This window comes from Nerophis ophidion, linkage group LG21 (assembly GCF_033978795.1).
Source record: "Nerophis ophidion isolate RoL-2023_Sa linkage group LG21, RoL_Noph_v1.0, whole genome shotgun sequence".
Lineage (NCBI taxonomy): Eukaryota > Metazoa > Chordata > Actinopteri > Syngnathiformes > Syngnathidae > Nerophis > Nerophis ophidion.
Genome location: NC_084631.1, coordinates 23,076,202 through 23,096,150, shown reverse-complemented (window position 1 = coordinate 23,096,150; position 19,949 = coordinate 23,076,202). Strand labels below are relative to the sequence as shown.

Sequence of the window (19,949 nt, the reverse complement as noted above, 5' to 3'; positions counted from 1 at the left end):
GGCTTCTATTTTTACCAAATGTCAGAGCATCAGTGCAGTAATTTTTTCATTGATTAGGGTAGAGCGGGATAGGAAGCACAAACATGAGAAAAAAAAAGAAAAATCGAAGTATGTCATACCCTCTCCTCTTTCCTCCAATGCACTCTGCGGAACCCCAGCATGGCTACATCTCCCACATCAGTGCATAAGAATATGCCGTTTGTTACCAAAATAACGTGATTTGTGGCTCTTAACGTCGACAAGCCGACTAGTACCCCTATGACTACCAACAACAACCTTAAAGTGAAACTTTTAAGGCAGTGGTTCCTAACCTTGTTGGAGGTACGGAACCCCGCCAGTTTCATATGCGCATTCGCCGATCCCTTCTTAAAGGGGAACATTATCACCAAACCTATGCAAGCGTCACTATATACCTTGATGTTGCAGAAAAAAAAAAACATGTATTTTTTAACCGATTTCCGAACTCTAAATGAGTGAATTTTGGCAAATCAAACACCTTTCTGTTCATCGGTCTTCTAGCGATGACGTCAGAACGTGACGTCAACGGGGTAACACACCCGCCATATTCATTTTCACATTACAAACACTGGGTCTCAGCTCTGTTATTTTCCGTTTTTTCGACTATTTTTTGGAACCTTGGAGACATCATGCCTCGTCGGTGTGTTGTCGGAGGGTGTAACAACACTAACAGGGAGGGATTCAAGTTGCACCACTGGCAAGAAATCTGCCGCCAGACCCCCATTGAATTTGCCAGAGTGTCTGCACATTTTACCGGCGATGCTAAGACAGACATGGCACAGAGATGTATGGATAACCTGCAGATGCATTTGCAACGATTAACTCAACAAAATCACAAAGGTGAGTTTTGTTGATGTTGTTGACTTATGTGCTAATCAGACATATTTGGTCATGGCATGGCTGCCAGCTAATCGATGCTAACATGCTATGCTAATCGATGCTAACATGCTATTTACGCTAGCTGTATGTACATTTGAAACTAGATACCCACATTTAATGCGAAACAAACACTTACCAATCGATGGATTTAACTTGCTCCAGTGTCACAAGATGCGAAAGTCCTGATCGTTTGGTCTGCACATTTTACCGGCGATGCTAATAATGCAGCCATGCTATAGGCCAATTCATTAGGTACACCCACGCTATGGCCGAATAGCGTCAATAGCTATTCGCTCAATAGCTTCAATTTCTTCTTCAATTTCGTTTTCGCTATCTGCCTCCATACTCAAAGTGATGTTTTCTAATGACCGTAAGTCTTGAACTATACAAAGTATTTCAATGGTTGGAATCTGCAATTTTGCATGATATACTAGGTACTATGGTAATCTAATTAGTTGCTATGGTAATCTAATTAGTTACTATGGTCATCTAGGTCATTGGTTCTCAACCTTTTTTCAGTGATGTACCCCCTGTGAACATTTTTTTAAATTCAAGTACCCCCTGATCAGAGCAAAGCATTTTTAGTTGGAAAAAAACTGATAAAGAAGTAAAATACAGCACTATGTCAAATATTGCTAATTTGTAGTGGTCTTTCTTGAACTATTAGGAAAATAAGATATAAGAATAACTAAAAATTTGTTAAAAAATAAACAAGTGATTCAATTAAAAATACAGATTTCTACACATAGAAGGAGTGAGATGAAGTGAATTATATTTACATAGCGCTTTTCTCTAGTGTCTCAAAGCACTTTACGTGGTGAAATCAATCAATCAATTTTTATGTATATAACCCTAAATCACAAGCATCTCAAAGGGCTGCACAAACCACAACATCATCCTCGGTACAGAGCCCACATAAAGGCAAGGAAAAACGCACCGCAGTGGGACGTCGGTGACAGTGACTCTGAGGAACCTTGGAGAGGACCGCATATGTGGGCAAACCCCTATTATTTAAGTTACATTCAAACCACTGTTGGTGGCACTGGGAGCAGGTGGATAAAGTGTCTTACCTAAGTACACAACAGCATTAACTAGGATGGCAGAAGCGGGAATCGAAACTTGGAACCCTCAAGTTGCTGGCACGGCCACCAGAGCTATACCGCCCGGGTACTTAAAGTGCCCTCTTTGGGGATTGTTATAGAGATCCATCTGGATTCATCAACTTAATTCTAAACATTTCTTCACAAAAAAAGAAATCTTTAACATCAATATTTATGGAACATGTCCACAAAAAAAAATCTAGCTGTCAACACTGAATATTGCATTGTTGCATTTCTTTTCACAGTTTATGAACTTACATTCATATTTTGTTGAAGTATTATTCCCAAAAATATACTTATAAAGGATTTTTTAATTGTTGCTATTTTTAGAATATTAAAAAAAAAATCTCACGTACCCCTTGGCATACCTTCAAGTACCCCCCAGGGGTACACCTACCCCCACTTGAGAACCACTGATCTAGATCAAAGCAGCTCAGACGAGGCACCAAGCAGTGTGGGCGGGAAGCGTTTCCACAGACGCGGAACGAGATTTTCACAACAAAGTTTCTAAAGCAGTGGTTCTTAACCTGGGTTCTATCGAACCCTAGGGGTTCGGTCAGTCGGCCTCAGGGGTTCGACGAAGCCTCCCTCCAAACCTGACTAAATAATAAGTTCAATGTTTTATTATTATAATCAAATGACAGCAATCATTTCCATGATATTATTTTCTAATATAAGTGTTTTGGCACACACTTACAATGACAAAAAAACAAACATTGTTTTTCATGAGCTCTGTACGAGGTGGGGTTGGAAATTATTTGTACGCTTTTCAGATATCGCATTTAGTTCCCACTAAAACATTCACATGTTGCACAATGAGATGTAAACTTGGGATTATGTGTACATTCCTGTAACTTTCTGTTTGCAAAATATATCTTTATTGGTATTTCTTTAATATAGTAACATCATTAAATTAAGAAAAAACATTTTATTTTTCACTTCGGGCGGTATAGCTCTGTTGGTAAAGTGGCCGTGCCAGCAACTTAAGGGTTGCAGGTTCGATTCCCGCTTCCGCCATCCTAGTCACTGCTGTTGTGTCCTTGGGCAAGGCACTTTACCCACCTGCTCCCAGTGCCACCCACACTGGTTTAAATGTAACTTAGATATTGGGTTTCACTATGTAAAGTGCTTTGAGTCACTAGAGAAAAGCACTATATAAATATAATTCACTTCACTTCACTTCACTTCACTAAAGAAGAGTTCGGTGAATGCGCATATGAAACTGGCGGGGTTCAGTACCTCCAACAAGGTTAAGAACCACTGTTCTAAAGCTTAGTGATATATATATAATAGAATGTAAAGTACTTTATTGATCCCGGGGGGAAATTTAGCAAATATCAGATATATCAGATTGTATGTGGGTTTATTGTGTACCTTTCGCGTTCATATTTCACTGTTTGTTGCATTTTTGTTGCCTTTCACTTGATTGTAAAATATGTCGATCAAAAGGAGGTGTGACATTCATATTTTGTCAATTTTCGGTGTTTTATCATTCATAGAAAAATGGAGAAATTCCATTCCGTTTTTTTAAGGTGGTCTGTCATAACGTTTTTAGCATTAAATCAGACATTATTGTGAGGTTTTGTATTAGTGTTCCTAAAAATAGATACTGTATACCGCCCCCCAGACACATATTTTGTCAATTTTCGGTGTTTTATCGTTCATAGAAAAATGTAAAAATTCCATTCCGTTTTTTTAAGGTGGTCTGTCATAACGTTTTTAGCATTCAATCAGACATTATTGTGAGGTTTTGTATTAGTATTCCTAAAAATAGATATACCGGCCCCCAGAGACATTTTTTTTCTCTAAATGTGGCCCCCGAGTCAAAATAATTGCCCAGGCCTGTTCTAGGTAGATCCTGCTCAGACACAAAGAAGGTAGACAGATTTGTCACACCTTCGTGACTGTTTTGGATTTATGTTTGCTTTCTCCATGTGTGTGGTATTTTAGTTCCCGTCCTGTGCCCTTATTTTATATTTTCACTTTCTCGTGCCATGCACAGATATATAGAGTAGAATACAAAGAACTTTATTGATACCTGGGGGGAATTCAGCAAATATCAGATATATCAGATTGTAGGTGGGTTTATTGTGTACCTTTCGCGTTCATATTTCACTGTTTGTTGCATTTTTGTTGCGTTTCACTTGATTGTAAAATATGTCGATCGCAAGGAGGTGTGACATTCATATTTTGTCAATTTTCTGTGTTTTATCGTTCATAGAAAAATTTAAAAATTCCATTCCGTTTTTTTAAGGTGGTCTGTCATAACGTTTTTAGCATTCAATCAGACATTATTGTGAGGTTTTGTATTAGTGTTCCTAAAATTATATACTGTATTCCGCCCCCCAGACACATTTTTTTTCTCTAAATGTGGCCCCCGAGTCAAAATAATTGCCCAGGCCTGTTGTAGGTAGATCCTGCTCAGACACAAAGAACAGAGACAGATTTGTGACACCTTTGTGACTGTTTTGGATTTATGTTTTTGCTTTCTCCCTGTGTGTGGTATTTTACTTCCCGTCCTGTGCCCTTATTTTATATTTTCACTTTCCCGTGCCATGCCCAGGCGTTCACACTTGCTGCCTGATTGACCACCAGGACACACCTCTCCCGTCCAATGGCAAAACCTAGTAACTCACATCTAGCTGATTCTGAGAAAACAAAGGAAAACCAATCTATCTTGATGCTGTCTTACAAAGATCTACAAAGTCATCAAACGTATAGATGTTTTCTTGAGCTTTCATTTTCTTGCCGATTGAGCCATGGATTGAATCTGCTCTCATGAACGTGTGCCCTTTCTCTAGATATTTTATCACAGTCTCAGGCGGGCCCCATTCTGCATTTGCACATTGGGCAAGAGCCGTGTACAGCGTCCAGTTTTTATTTTAACCTCCACAGTTATCTGCCCAAAAGAGTATGCAAGGGGAAGAATCAAGAACAATACATTTAATGAAGGTGCTTGCAACGTCCTGGGCCAATCTTCCAAATATCCCCTCGTGCCATAATATTACATAATCAGGTTGACCGTCGGCCCCCATTCGGGCAAATGTCTCATCAAAGACAATAAGGCGACTGACAAAGAAGCTTCGATTGGTCCCTTGAGATATTAGGTTTTTCTGTTGTATCTACGCGGTTATGTGGTAGTTGCTAGGTCCTGCCATGCGCGTAACAGCTTACTTACGGAACAAATTACAATATCGCATACACTAATGTAAAGCATATCACCTAAGAACTCCAAAATTATCATCAGCTCAGTTTTGACCAACATTGAGTTACTGGGTTTTGCCTTTGGACGGGACACCTGCACCTGGTTACTAATTAGTCTTCTATTTCAGTCAGTCGCTCCTGTCTTCCCGGGGGATCGTTGTCATTTTTTACGCACTGCACTGTTACCCCTAATGCCTATTTGATCTTCAACAAAGAAGTCTCGTGCAATTTTGTTCTCGCCTTCTTTTGTTTCCCACACTATTTCAGTAGTTGTGTGTTTTCTCACTCCTTAATGTGTGTTTTATTTTGCTTCGCCATAGCTGCCTCCGGCTCGTGACAAGATTCAAAGTTGTGCATCGTTTTGTGTGTATTCTATCAACAAATAAATCACCCACACACATATAAACAAATATTAAAGGAATCCAGTGTTTCCCGCAGAATATTTGTTGGTTAAGAGGATGTCCCTACAGGGGGAAGGGGGACGGACGGGGAAGGCAATATACGATATATATCTCAATATTTTTTCCTTAAAGTCAAAACAAAGCAGTCCTAGTTGCCCGAGATACTGACTATGCCAAGGGTAGGGAACCTATGGCTCGCGAGCCAGATGTGGCTCTTTTGATGACTGCATCTGGCTCTTGGATAAATCTGAGCTGAAAATGCTTAACACGATAAGTAATGAATTATTCCACTTGTAATCACAGTGTTACAAATAACGTTCAAAATGTAAAAGATTCTCATGCATTTTTAATCCATCCATCCGTTTTCGACCGCACCTGTTCAAGAAGTTGCGTTAATGGTATGAAGTTATTTATTTATTATTGGTTAGTGTGGGGCTTGCCCTACTGGGGGTTCTTCCGACCACCAAGCACCGACATGAGTGCCTGTTTTAGGGTTACAATATTGTTGTATTTTTCGATAAGTCTCTCAGTTGCTTTCCAGTAATTGTATTTTTCTCTTTTGTTCTCGCTCGCGCTCTGGCTCCAGCCCCAACCCCACCCCTCCTCCTGGCTGCGCCCCTGTTGCTTATTTCTAGGCCAGTCCTGGCCCACCCCACTTCACTGTTGGCCCGCATGCCACGCCCCCTCCACAGTTAGCTTCAGAATAACAATGTTATTACAAAGAATAAGAGACCAATAATACTCTAGAAATGTTGATCTTACTTAAAAATGCACGTGTTTAGTTGTGTTCAGTGTTAAAAAATATATTATATGACTCTTACGGAAACACATTTTAAAATATTTGGCTTTTTGGCTCTCTCAGCCAAAAAGGTTCCCGACCCCTGGACTTTGCCATTATTTTGACTTCGTAAATATTGACATACGAAGACAAAAAGTAAGCGTTTGCTTACTTACAGTAAGTCAAATACAAATAAGGCAAAAAGAGAAGTATCCTACACTTCTCTTTTGTAAAGTAAATCTGAACAGCCGATATGGGCATCTACATCAACTATATGATTTGCCTGAGAAACTAGACAGGACAAAAAAAAAAAATATATATATATATATATATATATATATATATATATATATATATATATATATATATATATATATATATATATATATATATATATATATATATATATATATGTATATATATATATATATGTATATATATATGCAACAAAATGCTGCGGGAAACCCTGGATTCCCAGGCTGGAATATGTTGATACTGTCTCAGTTTTAAAATAACCCCTATCCATTCGATATGTAGACTGTCAGGAATTGTTGGTGACGAACCCCAAGATCCAGAGATGGCAGGGTTGTTGCAAAAAAAACATTACTTTTTAATGTCAAAAATAAAATGCAGGAAAACCGAAATCAGGAACCAGGAAACAAGCAAACTGGAAACAGCTTACAGGAAACAGCTGGATGCTTTTCCCCTAGTGGTGGTGGTCGGGGGGGTCACCCACATCTGCGGTCCTCTCCAAGGTTTCTCATAGTCATCCAGATTGAAGTCCCACTGGGTTGTGAGTTTTCCCTTGCCCTTTTGTGGGCTCTGACCCGAGGATGTCGTTGTGGCTTGTACAGCCCTTTGAGTCACTTGTGATTCAGGGCTATATAAATAAACATTGATTGATTGATTGATTGATTGATTGATACAGGAAACATCTTACAGGATACCAGGAAACAAGGAGAACTAGAGACAGCAAACAGTCTACAGCAGGGGTTAGGAACCTTTTGGCTGACAGAGCCATGAAAGCCAAATATTTTAAAATATATTTCTGTGAGAGCCATATCATATTTTTTAAGACTGAATTCAACTAAATGCATGCATTTTTAAGTAAGACCAACATTTTTAGAGTATAAGTCTCTTATTCTTTTTACTAACATTTTTATTCTGAAGCTAACAGATATTAAATAAAAAACTTTTTAATGGGACTTTTTGAACTGGTGGGGTAGATAACAGAAATGCTTGAGAATGTTTTATATTTCCAACGCTGTTTTTAACTCTTTAAAACATACCATGAATTGATGAAGGTGGACCCCGACTTAAACAAGTTGAAAAACTTATTGGGGTGTTACCATTTAGTGGTCAATTCTACGCAATATAACACTCTGCAGGCCTGATTGTATCGCACATGATATCACACACATGTAAACACACTGCAGGACTGCTTGTATCGCACATGATATTACACACATGTAAACACTCTGCAGGACCGCTTGTATCGCACATTATATCACACACAAGTAAGCATGCTGCAGGACTGCTTGTATCGCACATGATATCGCACACTAGTAAATGCGTTGCAGGACTGCTTGTATCGCACATGATATCACACACATGTAAACACTCTGCAGGACTGCTTGTATCGCATATGTTACATGCAAGCACCTCCAGTATAATCCAGTACTTGTTTTCCTGCTGATATCTGAATAATATCAATAATGGATCATGACACGCCCAAACAATAATTTATGATGCCTTATTATTGTTGTGGAAAAGTGATGATACTTTATTATTGTTGCATATAAGTGATGATAAATTATTATGTTTGTGTATGAGTGATGATAAATTATTATGTTTGTGTATAAGTTATGATGAATTATTATTGTTGTGTAAAAGTGATGATAAATTATTATTGTTGTTGTGAAAGTGATGATAAATTATTATTGTTGTGTATAAGTGACGGCGTGAGGCAGTGGGAGAGTGGCCTTGCGCAACCCGAGGGTCCCTGGTTCAAATCCCACCTAGTACCAACCTCGTCACGTCCGTTGTGTCCTGAGCAAGACACTTCACCCTTGCTCCTGATGGGTGCTGGTTGGCGCCTTGCATGGCAGCTCCCTCCATCAGTGTGTGAATGTGTGTGTGAATGGGTAAATGTGGAAGTAGTGTCAAAGCGCTTTAAGTACCTTGAAGGTAGAAAAGCGCTATACAGGTACAACCCATTTATTTATTTAAAATATTTACTTTACCGTGCAATCTACTAATAAAAGTTTCAATCAATCAATCAATCAATCAAAACTGTGATTACCAGCAGAATTATTCATGACTTATCGTGTTAAGCAATGTCAGCTAAGGTTTACCTGAGAGCCAGGTGCAGTCATCAAAAGAGCCACATCTGGCTCGAGAGCCATAGGTTCCCTACCCCTGGTCTACAGCATACAATACTCCAGCGCTGACTGGAGAGCGAGGCAGTTATAAATAGTAGCCGAGTGATCCACACCAGGTGTGGCCAGGTTACCAATCAACCGCAGGTGAGGGGAAACAGAATTAGGGGAGACAAGCAGGAAACTGAACCAAAATAAGAGCGCTGACAGGAAATAAAACACAAACACAGAGGAAAAACTAAAAACACAACCAAACTGTCAGTGAAAAGCCTGAAGTAGATTAGTAGTCACCAGAGCATTCAATTCCACAGAAAAATACTTGGGAAGACATACTAGTTTGTTACGCGTAATATTTGGCTGTACGATATCTGAGACAGCACACGAAAAGTTGTGGAAAATTTTGGGCAAACATGATTTTCAAGTCATGAAAAGTATGGCATACAATGACCAAGGTTTTTGAGACTTTTATTGGTAGATTGCACAGTACAGTACATATTCCGTACAATTGACCGCTAAATGGTAACACCCCAATAAGTGTTTCAACTAGTTTAAGTCAATGTCCATCCATTCATGGTTCACTGGATAGTGTTAGTAGGATCACTTGTATGCATGTCTAGGGTTGTAACGGTACGTGTATTTGTATTGAACCGTTTCGGTACAGGGGTTTCGGTTCGGTGCGAAAGTGTACCGAACAAGTTTCCACACGGACATATTAAGTAGCGTAAACAATACACAAAATGCCGGACATTTGAGGCATTTAAGAAACTCTGCCCTGACAGCCCCGCAAAAGAGGACATGTCCGGTGAAAAGAGGACCTATGGTCAGCAGAGGTGGGTAGTAACGCGCTACATTTACTCTGTTACATCTACTTGAGTCATTTTTGGGATAAAATGTACTTCTAAGAGTAGTTTTTATGCAACATACTTTTACTTTTACTTGAGTATATTTATAGAGAAGAAACGCTACTTTTACTCCGCTCCATTTATCTACAATTAGCTCGCTACTCGCTACTTTTTTTTTTTTTTTTATCGATCTGTTAATGCACGGTTTGTTTGTTTTGATTTTGTCAGACACACATTCTAAGTAAAATCTACGCATGCCTGTGTTTCACCAATCAATTGCAGTCACTGGTGACGTTGGACCAATCAAACAAAACCAGGCGGTCACGTGACCTTCACACGTCAAATCCGACCTAAAAAGGTTGAAAAACTTATTGGGGTGTTACCATTTAGTGGTCAATTGTACGGAATATGTACTGTACTGTGCAATCTACTGATAGAAGTTTCAATCAATCAATCAAAAGTGTAAAAGAAAAAAGACACTTTTTACTTCAACCGTACTTCCCGTCAAAAGCCTTAAGACTGATCGCACAGTTCCTGTCTTCACAATAAAAGTGCCGCTCCATCACGCCTGCGCTTAGTGCGCTAACAAAATAAGAGTCTCCGAAAGCCAGAGCATACAAGCTAGATAACTACGGAGTTTGCCGCCAATGTATTATTGTAAAGTGTATAAAAACGAATATGGAAGATGCCAAAAACCAACGACATTCATTAGTATTAGACAGAAAAGAGGAACTTTTTTTCTCCTCCATTTGAAAATGGACATTATCAGCACTGTCTGATTCCAGTCCATGCAAGTCATCAGAATCAGGTAATACACCAACTTATATTCTTGTCTTCATGAAAAATAGGAATCAATATGTTAAACATGCATGTATATTCATTAAAACACCTTTAACATGTCAACAAAAACGGCAAAATAAATAACTATAAATTATACACACACACACATATATACATATATATATATATATATGAGGTAGATCACCTCGACTTGGTCATTTATTAAGTAATTGATTAACGTTGAAAAACTTATTGGGGTGTTACCATTTAGTGGTCAATTGTACAGAATATGTACTGTACTGTGCAATCTACTAATACAAGTTTCAATCAATCAATCAATCAATCGATGAATGCCGACTGAGCCTATGGTGCTGTTGAGTTATTGTGGCTCAATTTGCCTTAAATCTTTTTATTTTCATGATTTATTATTTAATATATATTATTGTTTTTGTTGCTTAAGAGATATTCCTGGCTATGAATTTGCTCATTGCTATTTTTATGTTTTTGTGCATTATTTGTTGCCGTATTAATTAAACAAACAGGTTACTCATCAGTTACTCAGTGTTTGAGTAGTTTTTTCACAACATACTTTTTACTTTTACTCAAGTAAATATTTGGGTGACTACTCCCTACTTTTACTTGAGTAATAAATCTCTAAAGTAACAGTACTCTTACTTGAGTACAATTTCTGGCTACTCTACCCACCTCTGATGGTCAGTTTATCCTAGCCCGCTTGCTGCTAGCACCGTACATGTCCTCTTTTGCTAGCTTGCTAGCAGCGACCGGGCTACGATAGACTGACCATACGTCCTCTTTTCACCGGACATGTCCTCTTTTGCGGCGCTGTCAGGGCAAACTTTCTTAAATGCCTCAAATGTCCGGCATTTAGAGTTATGGTTGCGTGTATTAACAATGTACGTTCAGGGTTAAGAAGGGGTTAACAACAAAACGGCATGGCGTAGTGGGTAGAGCGGCTTTGCCAGAAACCTGAGAGTTGCGGGTTCGCTTCCCACCTGTTGACATCAAAGTCGCTGCCGTTGTGTCCTTGGGCAGGACACTTCACCCTTTGCCCCCGTTGCCGCTCACACTGGTGAATGAATGATGAATGAATGATTGGTGGTGGTCGGAGGGGCCGTAGGCGCAAACTGGCAGCCACGCTTCCGTCAGTCTACCCCAGGGCAGCTGTGGCTACAGATGTAGCTTACCATCACCAGTTGTGAATGAATGATGGGTTCCCACTTCTCTGTGAGCGCTTTGAGTATATAACAATAGAAAAGCGCGATATAAATCTAATCCATTATTATTATTATTATTAAAACAAATTGTGCGCACAGCAGCATCATTCGTGAGGGAGGGGCAGAGAGCGAGAGAGTTATGATAAACGCGCATACGTCTCCAGACTCTGCTTTGTATCCATCGATTTATTGTAAAATATGTCGATCGAAAGGTGTGACATTCATATTTTGTCAATTTTCGGTGTTTTATCATTCATAGAAAAATGTAAAAATTCCATTCCGTTTTTTTAATGTGGTCTGTCATAACGTTTTTAGTATTCAATCAGACATTATTGTGAGGTTTTGTATTAAATGTTTATTACATTTTTTATTATCTCTAGCAGGGGTGTCAAAAGTGTGCCATTTGTGGCCCACAGCTAATGTTTTAAAGGCCCACGGCACATTCTAAAAAAAACTATTAAAATAAACAAAAACATAACAAAAGTGAAATAAAAAAGCTTGAAGGTTAAATGTAATTCATAAAAAAGTTGCAATCTTGACTGATAAAACAAAGCTGTTTTTTTTCTTTCAAACTGTCATTGTTCAAAACATAATATTGAATCAAAATCAATGTTATTATGAATTATTGACCTATCCAAGGTTCCGATTACTTCACATCAAATATTCCACTAAGAAAATGATTTTTGGTGGAAGATTTTGCACATTTGGTAAATAAATAACCCCAAAAATTATATTTCGTTGTCTTCCTACTGTACCGAAAATTAACCGAACCGTGACCTCTAAACCGAGGTACGTACCGAACCAAAATGTTTGTGTACCGTTACACCCCTATGCACGTCATCTGATTTTTAGCCTTTGCAGGTACTACCTGTGTCTGCAGCTGCGTAAAGACATCTTGCAAGGGCGTCTGCCCTGCTCCTTCGTCACCTTGGCCCTGCTTGGCTCCTACGCACTGCAGTCAGAACTGGGCGAGTATGACCCCGAGGTGCATGGCAGTGACTACACTAAAGAGATGAAGATGGCGAATGGACAGACAAAGGAGCTCGAGGACAAAATGATGGAACTTCACCGCACTTACAGGTCAGAACACTGACTAGATCAATCCATGGTAGAAGTGTTCAGACAAATCAGAGTAAAGGTGTGGTATAAATTTAAATAAAACCTTAAAAATCTTATGAAAACCCACCTCATTGACAATGTGTTTAATTGGATACATACCACTGTTGTTGATTCTGAATTCATTCAAATTGAATAATGGTTATGAAGATCACGTCCTGTGTCTTGAATAATTGAATGTTATCAGTAATACCTACTAATACAGGGTTTTGGTTTTGTAGGTCAATGAGTCCAGCTCAGGCCGATATGATGTTCCTTGAGAATGCAAAGAAGCTGTCCATGTATGGCGTTGACCTCCACCAAGCGAAGGTACTAGTCATAACAAAGTAAATACATCATCCCTACTTCATGTTGTGACAGCAACGTACATAATCTTCATAGTATAAAACAATATTCCAGTAGCTCAGCGCTACAGATCAACAAATTCCATACGTAAAAATAACACATAAAGTAAGTGCTTCACATCAAGTCTGCCAGTGTGAGCCCAGCAACAGGAAAGCATGTGACTTGTCAGATTTCGTAGGAGAAATCAGGTCAATGTGTTTGCATCAGACCAGGGATTTAATCCAGATGGAGGGACTTCAGTAGTATTTGCTTCCCCCTTGTGGTTTTTATCAAAAATACAAGAGCTTAAGTAAAAACACAGTTGCAGACATAAAGTATTTAAAGTAAATTTAACAAGACAACTAATTATGCTGCAATAGTGTAGTAAATAAATACAATTTCTTTAAAATACTACAACCTTAGAACAAGAAGCATTTTTTTGTCCGTTTAAAATATTACTCTTTAAAGGGGAACATTATCACAATTTCAAAAGGGTTAAAAACAATAAAAAATCAGTTCACTGGGGCTTATTGTATTTTTTGAAGTTTTTTTCAAAATTTTACCGGTCCCGGAATATCCCTAAAAAAAGCTTTAAAGTGCCTTTTTTTTTCGCTCTCTGCAAAGACACTGTTCATTTTCCTGTGACGTCACACAGTGCTGCCAATACAAACAAACAATGGCGAATACCACAGCAAGATATAGCGACATTAGCTCGGATTCAGACTCGGATTTCAGCGGCTAGAGCGATTCAACAGATAACGCATGTATTGAAACGGATGGTTGGAGTATGAACGTATTAAAGAAGAAACTGAAGCTATTGAGCGAATACCTATTGATGCTATTCATAGCCATAGCATAGCCAAAATGTTGCGTTAGCATCGCCAGTAAAATGTGCGGACCAAACGATCAGGACTTTCGCATCTTGTGACACTGGAGCAACTTAAATCCTTCAATTGCTAAGTGTTTTTTTCGCATTAAATGTGGGTGGAAGGAAATGTAATGTAGTTGCAAATGCATCTGCAGGTTATCCATACATCTCTGTGCCATGTCTGCTTTAGCACCGCCGGTAAATAACATGTTAGCATCGATTAGCGTAGCATGTTAGCATCGATTAGCTGGCAGTCAACATCAACAAAACTCACTTTTGTGATTTCGTTGACTTTATTGTTGCAAATGCCTCTGCAGGTTATCCATACATATCTGTGTCATGTCTGTCATCGCCGGTAAAATGTGCAGACACTCCAGCACATTCAATGGGGGTCTGGCGGCAGATTTCTCGCCACTTTCGCATCTTCGGGCCAGTGGTGCAACTTGAATCCCTCCCTGTTAGTGTTGTTACACCCTCCGACAACACACCGACGAGGCATGATGTCTCCAAGGTTCCAAAAAATAGTCGAAAAAACGGAAAATAACAGAGCTGAGACCCGGTGTTTGCAATGTGTTGAAAATGAAAATGGGTGGCTGTATTACCTCGGAGACGTCACGTTCTGACGTCATCGCCACAGAGCGATAAACAGAAAGGCGTTTAATTCGCCAAACTTCACCAATTTAGAGTTTGGAAATTGGTTAAAAAAAAAAAAGGTCTTTTTTCTGCACCATCAAGGTATATATTGACGCTTACATAGGTCTGGTGATAATGTTCCCCTTTAAACTGTATATGTTGTTGACCTGATAAAAGTGCTTTTACCAAGATTATATTTGGTTTTCATTAACATTAGAGATGTACTTAACAATATTTGTATTGCTTTGAATGTAGCTTGCACTAGTGTATCACCACAATGTTATCACACATGCCTCTTTATTATCTAAATCAGTGGTTCTCAAATGGGGGTACGCATACCCCTGGGGGTACTTGAAGGTATGCCGAGGGGTACGTGAGATTTTTTAAAAATATTCTAAAAATAGCAACAATTCAAAAATCTTTTATAAATATATTTATTGAATAATACTTCAACAAAATACGAATTTAAAAATTACAACAATGCAATATTCAGTGTTGACGGATAGATTTTTTTGTGGACATGTTCCATAAATATTGATGTTAAAGATTTTTTTTTTTGTGAAGAAAAGTTTAGAAGTAAGTTCATGAATCCAGATGGATCTCTATAACAATCCCCAACTGATGATTACTTAAATGTGTAGAAAACTTTATTTATAATTGAATCACTTTTTAGTTATTTTTGTATTTTTTTTTCCAAATAGTTCAAGAAAGACCACTACAAATGAGCAATATTTTGCACTGATATACCATTTAATAAATCAGAAACTGATGACATAGTGCTGTGTTTTACTTCTTTTTCCTCTTTTTTCAACCAAAAATGCTTTGCTCTAATTAGAGGGTACTTGAATTAAAAACATGTTCACAGGGGGTACATCACTGAAAAAAGGTTGAGAACCACTGATCTAAATAATGTTTGTTATCCTTGCAAAGAGAACTCAATTTACAAATATAGTGCTGTTGTTTTGGTAGTAGTATTACATTGTAATGCAATTAGAATATCAAAAATAATAATAATAATAATAATGACTTTATGAAATAACATTTAACCTTATTACATGAATTGTCATAATTTCAAAAAATGCTTAATGGACTTTCTCTTTCTTGTGGTGTTTGTGTTAGGATCTAGATGGTGTTGACATCATGCTGGGAGTTTGTTCCAACGGGCTTCTGGTTTATAAGGACAAATTGAGGATCAACCGTTTTCCCTGGCCCAAAGTCCTGAAGGTGTCATATAAGCGCAGCAGCTTCTTTATCAAAATACGTCCATCAGAGGTACAGCGTCATAAACGTTCCCCCACTTGTGACAACTGGGACGGTCTTAGCCATCACCTCATTTTCTGTTTCAATAGGTGGAACAGTATGAGAGCGCCATTGGATTCAAACTTCCAAATTACAAAGCAGCCAAAAAACTGTGGAAAGTGTGTGTAGAACATCACACCTTTTTCAGGTAACATGTTTGGAGCTTTAAGATTGCAACCCACAGGCCTGTATGGCAATGTCCTGGAGTTAACTTTTTCTGATGATTCTTTTGATGAAACCTTTGTGTGCAGGCTGACATCTACTGAAATGGTCACCACTCCCAGGAAGTTCTTGGCGTTGGGCTCCAAATTTCGCTACAGTGGTCGGACTCAGGCTCAGACCAAACAAGCCAGCTCTCTTATCGACAGACCTGCTCCTCTTTTCCAGCGGTCATCCAGCAAGAGGAATTCTCGCAGCATGGACGGAGGTAGACAGCGCTTCCCTAACTTTTCACAGTCACGTTACCCTCTAGATATATGACCTGAAGTCACGTACCCCCTACTCCTGCACACTTAAAAACTTAAACCAGTGTCTTTAAGTATCGTATTTTCCAGACTATAAGGCGCACTTAAAGGGGAACATTATCACCAAACCTATGCAAGCGTCAATATATACCTTGATGTTGCAGAAAAAAGACCACGTATTTTTTTTAACCGATTTCCGAACTCTAAATGAGTGAATTTTGGCAAATTAAACGCCTTTCTGTTTATCGGTCTTTTAGCGATGACGTCAGAACGTGACGTCACCGAGGTAACACACCCGCCATATTCATTTTCACATTACAAACACCGGGTCTCAGCTCGGTTATTTTCCGTTTTTTCGACTATTTTTTGGAACCTTGGAGACATCATGCCTCGTCGGTGTGTTGTCGGAGGGTGTAACAACACTAACAGGGAGGGATTCAAGTTGCACCACTGGCAAGAAATCTGCCGCCAGACCCCCATTGAATGTTCCAAAGTGTCTTCACATTTTACCGGCGATGCTAAGACAGACATGGCACAGAGACGTATGGATAACCTGCAGATGCATTTGCAACGATTAAGTCAACAAAATCACAAAGGTGAGTTTTGTTGATGTTGTTGACTTATGTGCTAATCAGACATATTTGGTCAGGGCATGACTGCCAGCTAATCGATGCTAACATGCTACGCTATCGATGCTAACATGCTATTTACGCTAGCTGTATGTACATTTGAAAATAGATACCCACATTTAATGCGAAACAAACACTTACCAATCAACGGATTTAAGTTGCTTCAGTATTACAAGATGCGAAAGTCCTGATCGTTTGGTCCGCACATTTTACCGGCGATGCTAATAAGGCAGCCATGTTATGGGCCACTTCATTAGGTACACCCACGCTTTGGCCGAATAGCGTCAATAGCTGTTCGCTCAATAGCTTCAATTTCTTCTTCATTTTCGTTTTCGCTATCTGCCTCCATACTCTGACCATCTGTTTCAATACATGCGTAATCTGTTGAATCGCTTAAGCCGCTGAAATCCGAGTCTGAATCCGAGCTAATGTCGCCATATCTTGCTGGGGTAACCGCCATGTTGTTTGTCTTGGCAGCCCTGTATGACGTCACAGGAAAATGGATAGTGGTTTCGAAGATAGCGAAAATAAGGCACTTTAAAGCTTTATTTAGGGATATTCCTGGACCGGTAAAATTTTGAAAAAAAATTCCAAAAATACAACAAGCCCCTGGGAACTGATTTTTTATTGTTTTTAACCCTTTTGAAATTGTGATAATGTTGACTTTATCGTTGCAAATGCATCTGCAGGTTATCCATACATCTCTGTGCCATGTCTGCCTTAGCACAGCCGGTAAAATGTGCAGATACTCCAGCACATTCAATGGGGGTCTGGCGGCAGACACTTTCGCATCTTCGGGCCAGTGGTGCAACTTGAATCCCTCCCTGTTAGTGTTGTTACACCCTCCGACAACACATCGACGAGGCATGATGTCTCCAAGGTTCCAAAAAATAGTCGAAAAAACGGAAAATAACAGAGCTGAGACTCGGTGTTTGCAATGTGTTGAAAATTAAAATGGCGGCTGTATTACCTAGGTGATGTCACGTTCTGACGTCATCTTCACAGAGCGATAAATAGAAAGGCGTTTAATTCGCCAAAATTCACCCTTTTAGAGTTCGAAAATCGGTCAAAAAATATATGGTCTTTTTTCTGCACCATGAAGGTATATATTGACGCTTGCATATGTCTGGTGATAATGTTCCTCTTTAATATTATGCAAAATAAACTTTTCTTACATTCTGGTACCTGCTGATCTGTATTTGGAATCTGCATTAATCCTGAAAAATTGTGCGCGTCCGTCTTTGTAGTCCGTGCCGACCCGTAGTCAACAAGCTTCTTCTTTTTCTCTACTTGTTATGGGACATTCATCCACCGCTGCTGCCATTTCTAATATAAAATACTGTAAAGTTCTATCTTACATCTGTCAGTCAACACGCCATGAAATTGCTAAAACATACCTGTGTAGTGAGTTTTATTATTCACCCAAAGAACTTTAGTTATTAGAGTTCCGGTCGGACGTTTTTTCACGAGACACATTCCCGAAGTTTTTGTTTACGGATGAGGAGATGCTGCTCCGTTATTGATTTAAATAAAGTTTGAATGTCATTAAAACAGTTAGCTCCATCTTTTGACACTTCTTCCACTCCCGTCCTTGCACACTGCTGTATAGCTCAGTTGGTAGAGTGGCCGTGCCAGCAACTTGAGGGTTCCAGGTTCGATCCCCGCTTCGGCCCTCCTAGTCACTGTCGTTGTGTCCTTGGGCAAGACACTTTACCCACCTGCTCCCAGTGCCACCCACAGTGGTTTAAATGTGTAACTTATATGCAACATTTTGACCAAAGAACCACTATTACATGTTATGTATACCACAATAAAGTGTTTTCAATATAGAAAAAAATAATAATAATATGACTCCTTTAATGCAGCAAAATCAAAAATAGACCATTCCTTGGCAGTGCGCTTTATAATCCGGTGTGCCCTATGGTCCAGAAAATACGGTACACAAAAAACAGCTTAATCTGAATTATTTCTCAGCAGTTTGACATGTGAAAATTATTATACAGATAATAAGGATGTAACAGTGTTGTAAATACCATTGTATTTTAGTTTCAAAGTGCTATCAACAATGGCGTGTTACGTATCAAACGAAAACTTGGATTACTCCTGTCATGTAGTTTTTTTTCAGGCGCTAATAATTGTGCTCATCTGAGAAGTAAACTACATTTACCCTGATGGCTTGTGCTGTTCCGGCAATAAGAGCAGAACACCTCCTGGGAAGTTTAAATCAGAAGTATAGACAGATTTTGGTTTTATGATGAATACAAAAACGAGGAGAAAACATGATGATGGAGTCTTTTATGGATCTGATGAATGAGCAAACAAGTAGTGATTCCCTCTGGTGTTGATAGATTCTTATGTGGGAGCAGGGACATGCAAAAAAAAACACAAAAAAAACGCTGCACACCACAACATCTACAACAAGGAATCGAAATGATAGGCCATGTGATGAACCGTCGCCTAGAAAATAACCCTGATGTGAAAGAAGCCAATCAGAAGGGTTAAAACCAATAAAAATCAGTTCCAGTGGCTTACTTAATTTGTCAAAGTTTTTTTCAAAATGTTACGCGTCCCGGAATATCTCTAAAAATAGCTTTAAAGTGCTTGATTTTCGCTATTTGCCTAAGCCACTGTCCATTTCCCTGTGACGTCACATAGCGATTCCAATACAAACAATGGCAAATAGCACAGCAAGATATAGTGACATTAGCTCGGATTCAGACTCGGATTTCAGCGGCTTAAGCGATTCAACAGATTACGCATGTTTTGAAACAGATGGTTGAAGTATGGAGGCAGATAGCGAAAGCGAAATTGAAGAAGAAACTGAAGCTATTGAGCGAATAGCTATAGACGCTATTCGGCCATGCATGTCTGTCTTAGCATCGCCGGTAAAATGTGCGGACCAAACGATCAGGACTTTCGCATTGACACTGGATCAACTTAAATCCGTCGATTGGTAAGTGTTTGTTTCGCATTAAATGTGGGTGGAAGGAAAGGCTGGATG

General features: G+C 39.1%; 1 protein-coding gene across 9 annotated transcripts in view; it reads left to right on the top strand.

The window, feature by feature from the left end:
• Positions 1 to 19,949, top strand: part of epb41a (erythrocyte membrane protein band 4.1a) — a 156,294-nt gene that overhangs the window by 55,125 nt on the left and 81,220 nt on the right. For all 9 annotated transcript variants that reach the window (XM_061882189.1, XM_061882198.1, XM_061882196.1 and 6 more), the window contains exons 7-11: positions 12,477 to 12,695; positions 12,953 to 13,040; positions 15,676 to 15,828; positions 15,906 to 16,003; positions 16,107 to 16,282. In XM_061882189.1, the coding sequence (XP_061738173.1) occupies positions 12,477 to 12,695; positions 12,953 to 13,040; positions 15,676 to 15,828; positions 15,906 to 16,003; positions 16,107 to 16,282 (734 nt within the window). The remainder of the gene's footprint in view (positions 1 to 12,476; positions 12,696 to 12,952; positions 13,041 to 15,675; positions 15,829 to 15,905; positions 16,004 to 16,106; positions 16,283 to 19,949) is intronic.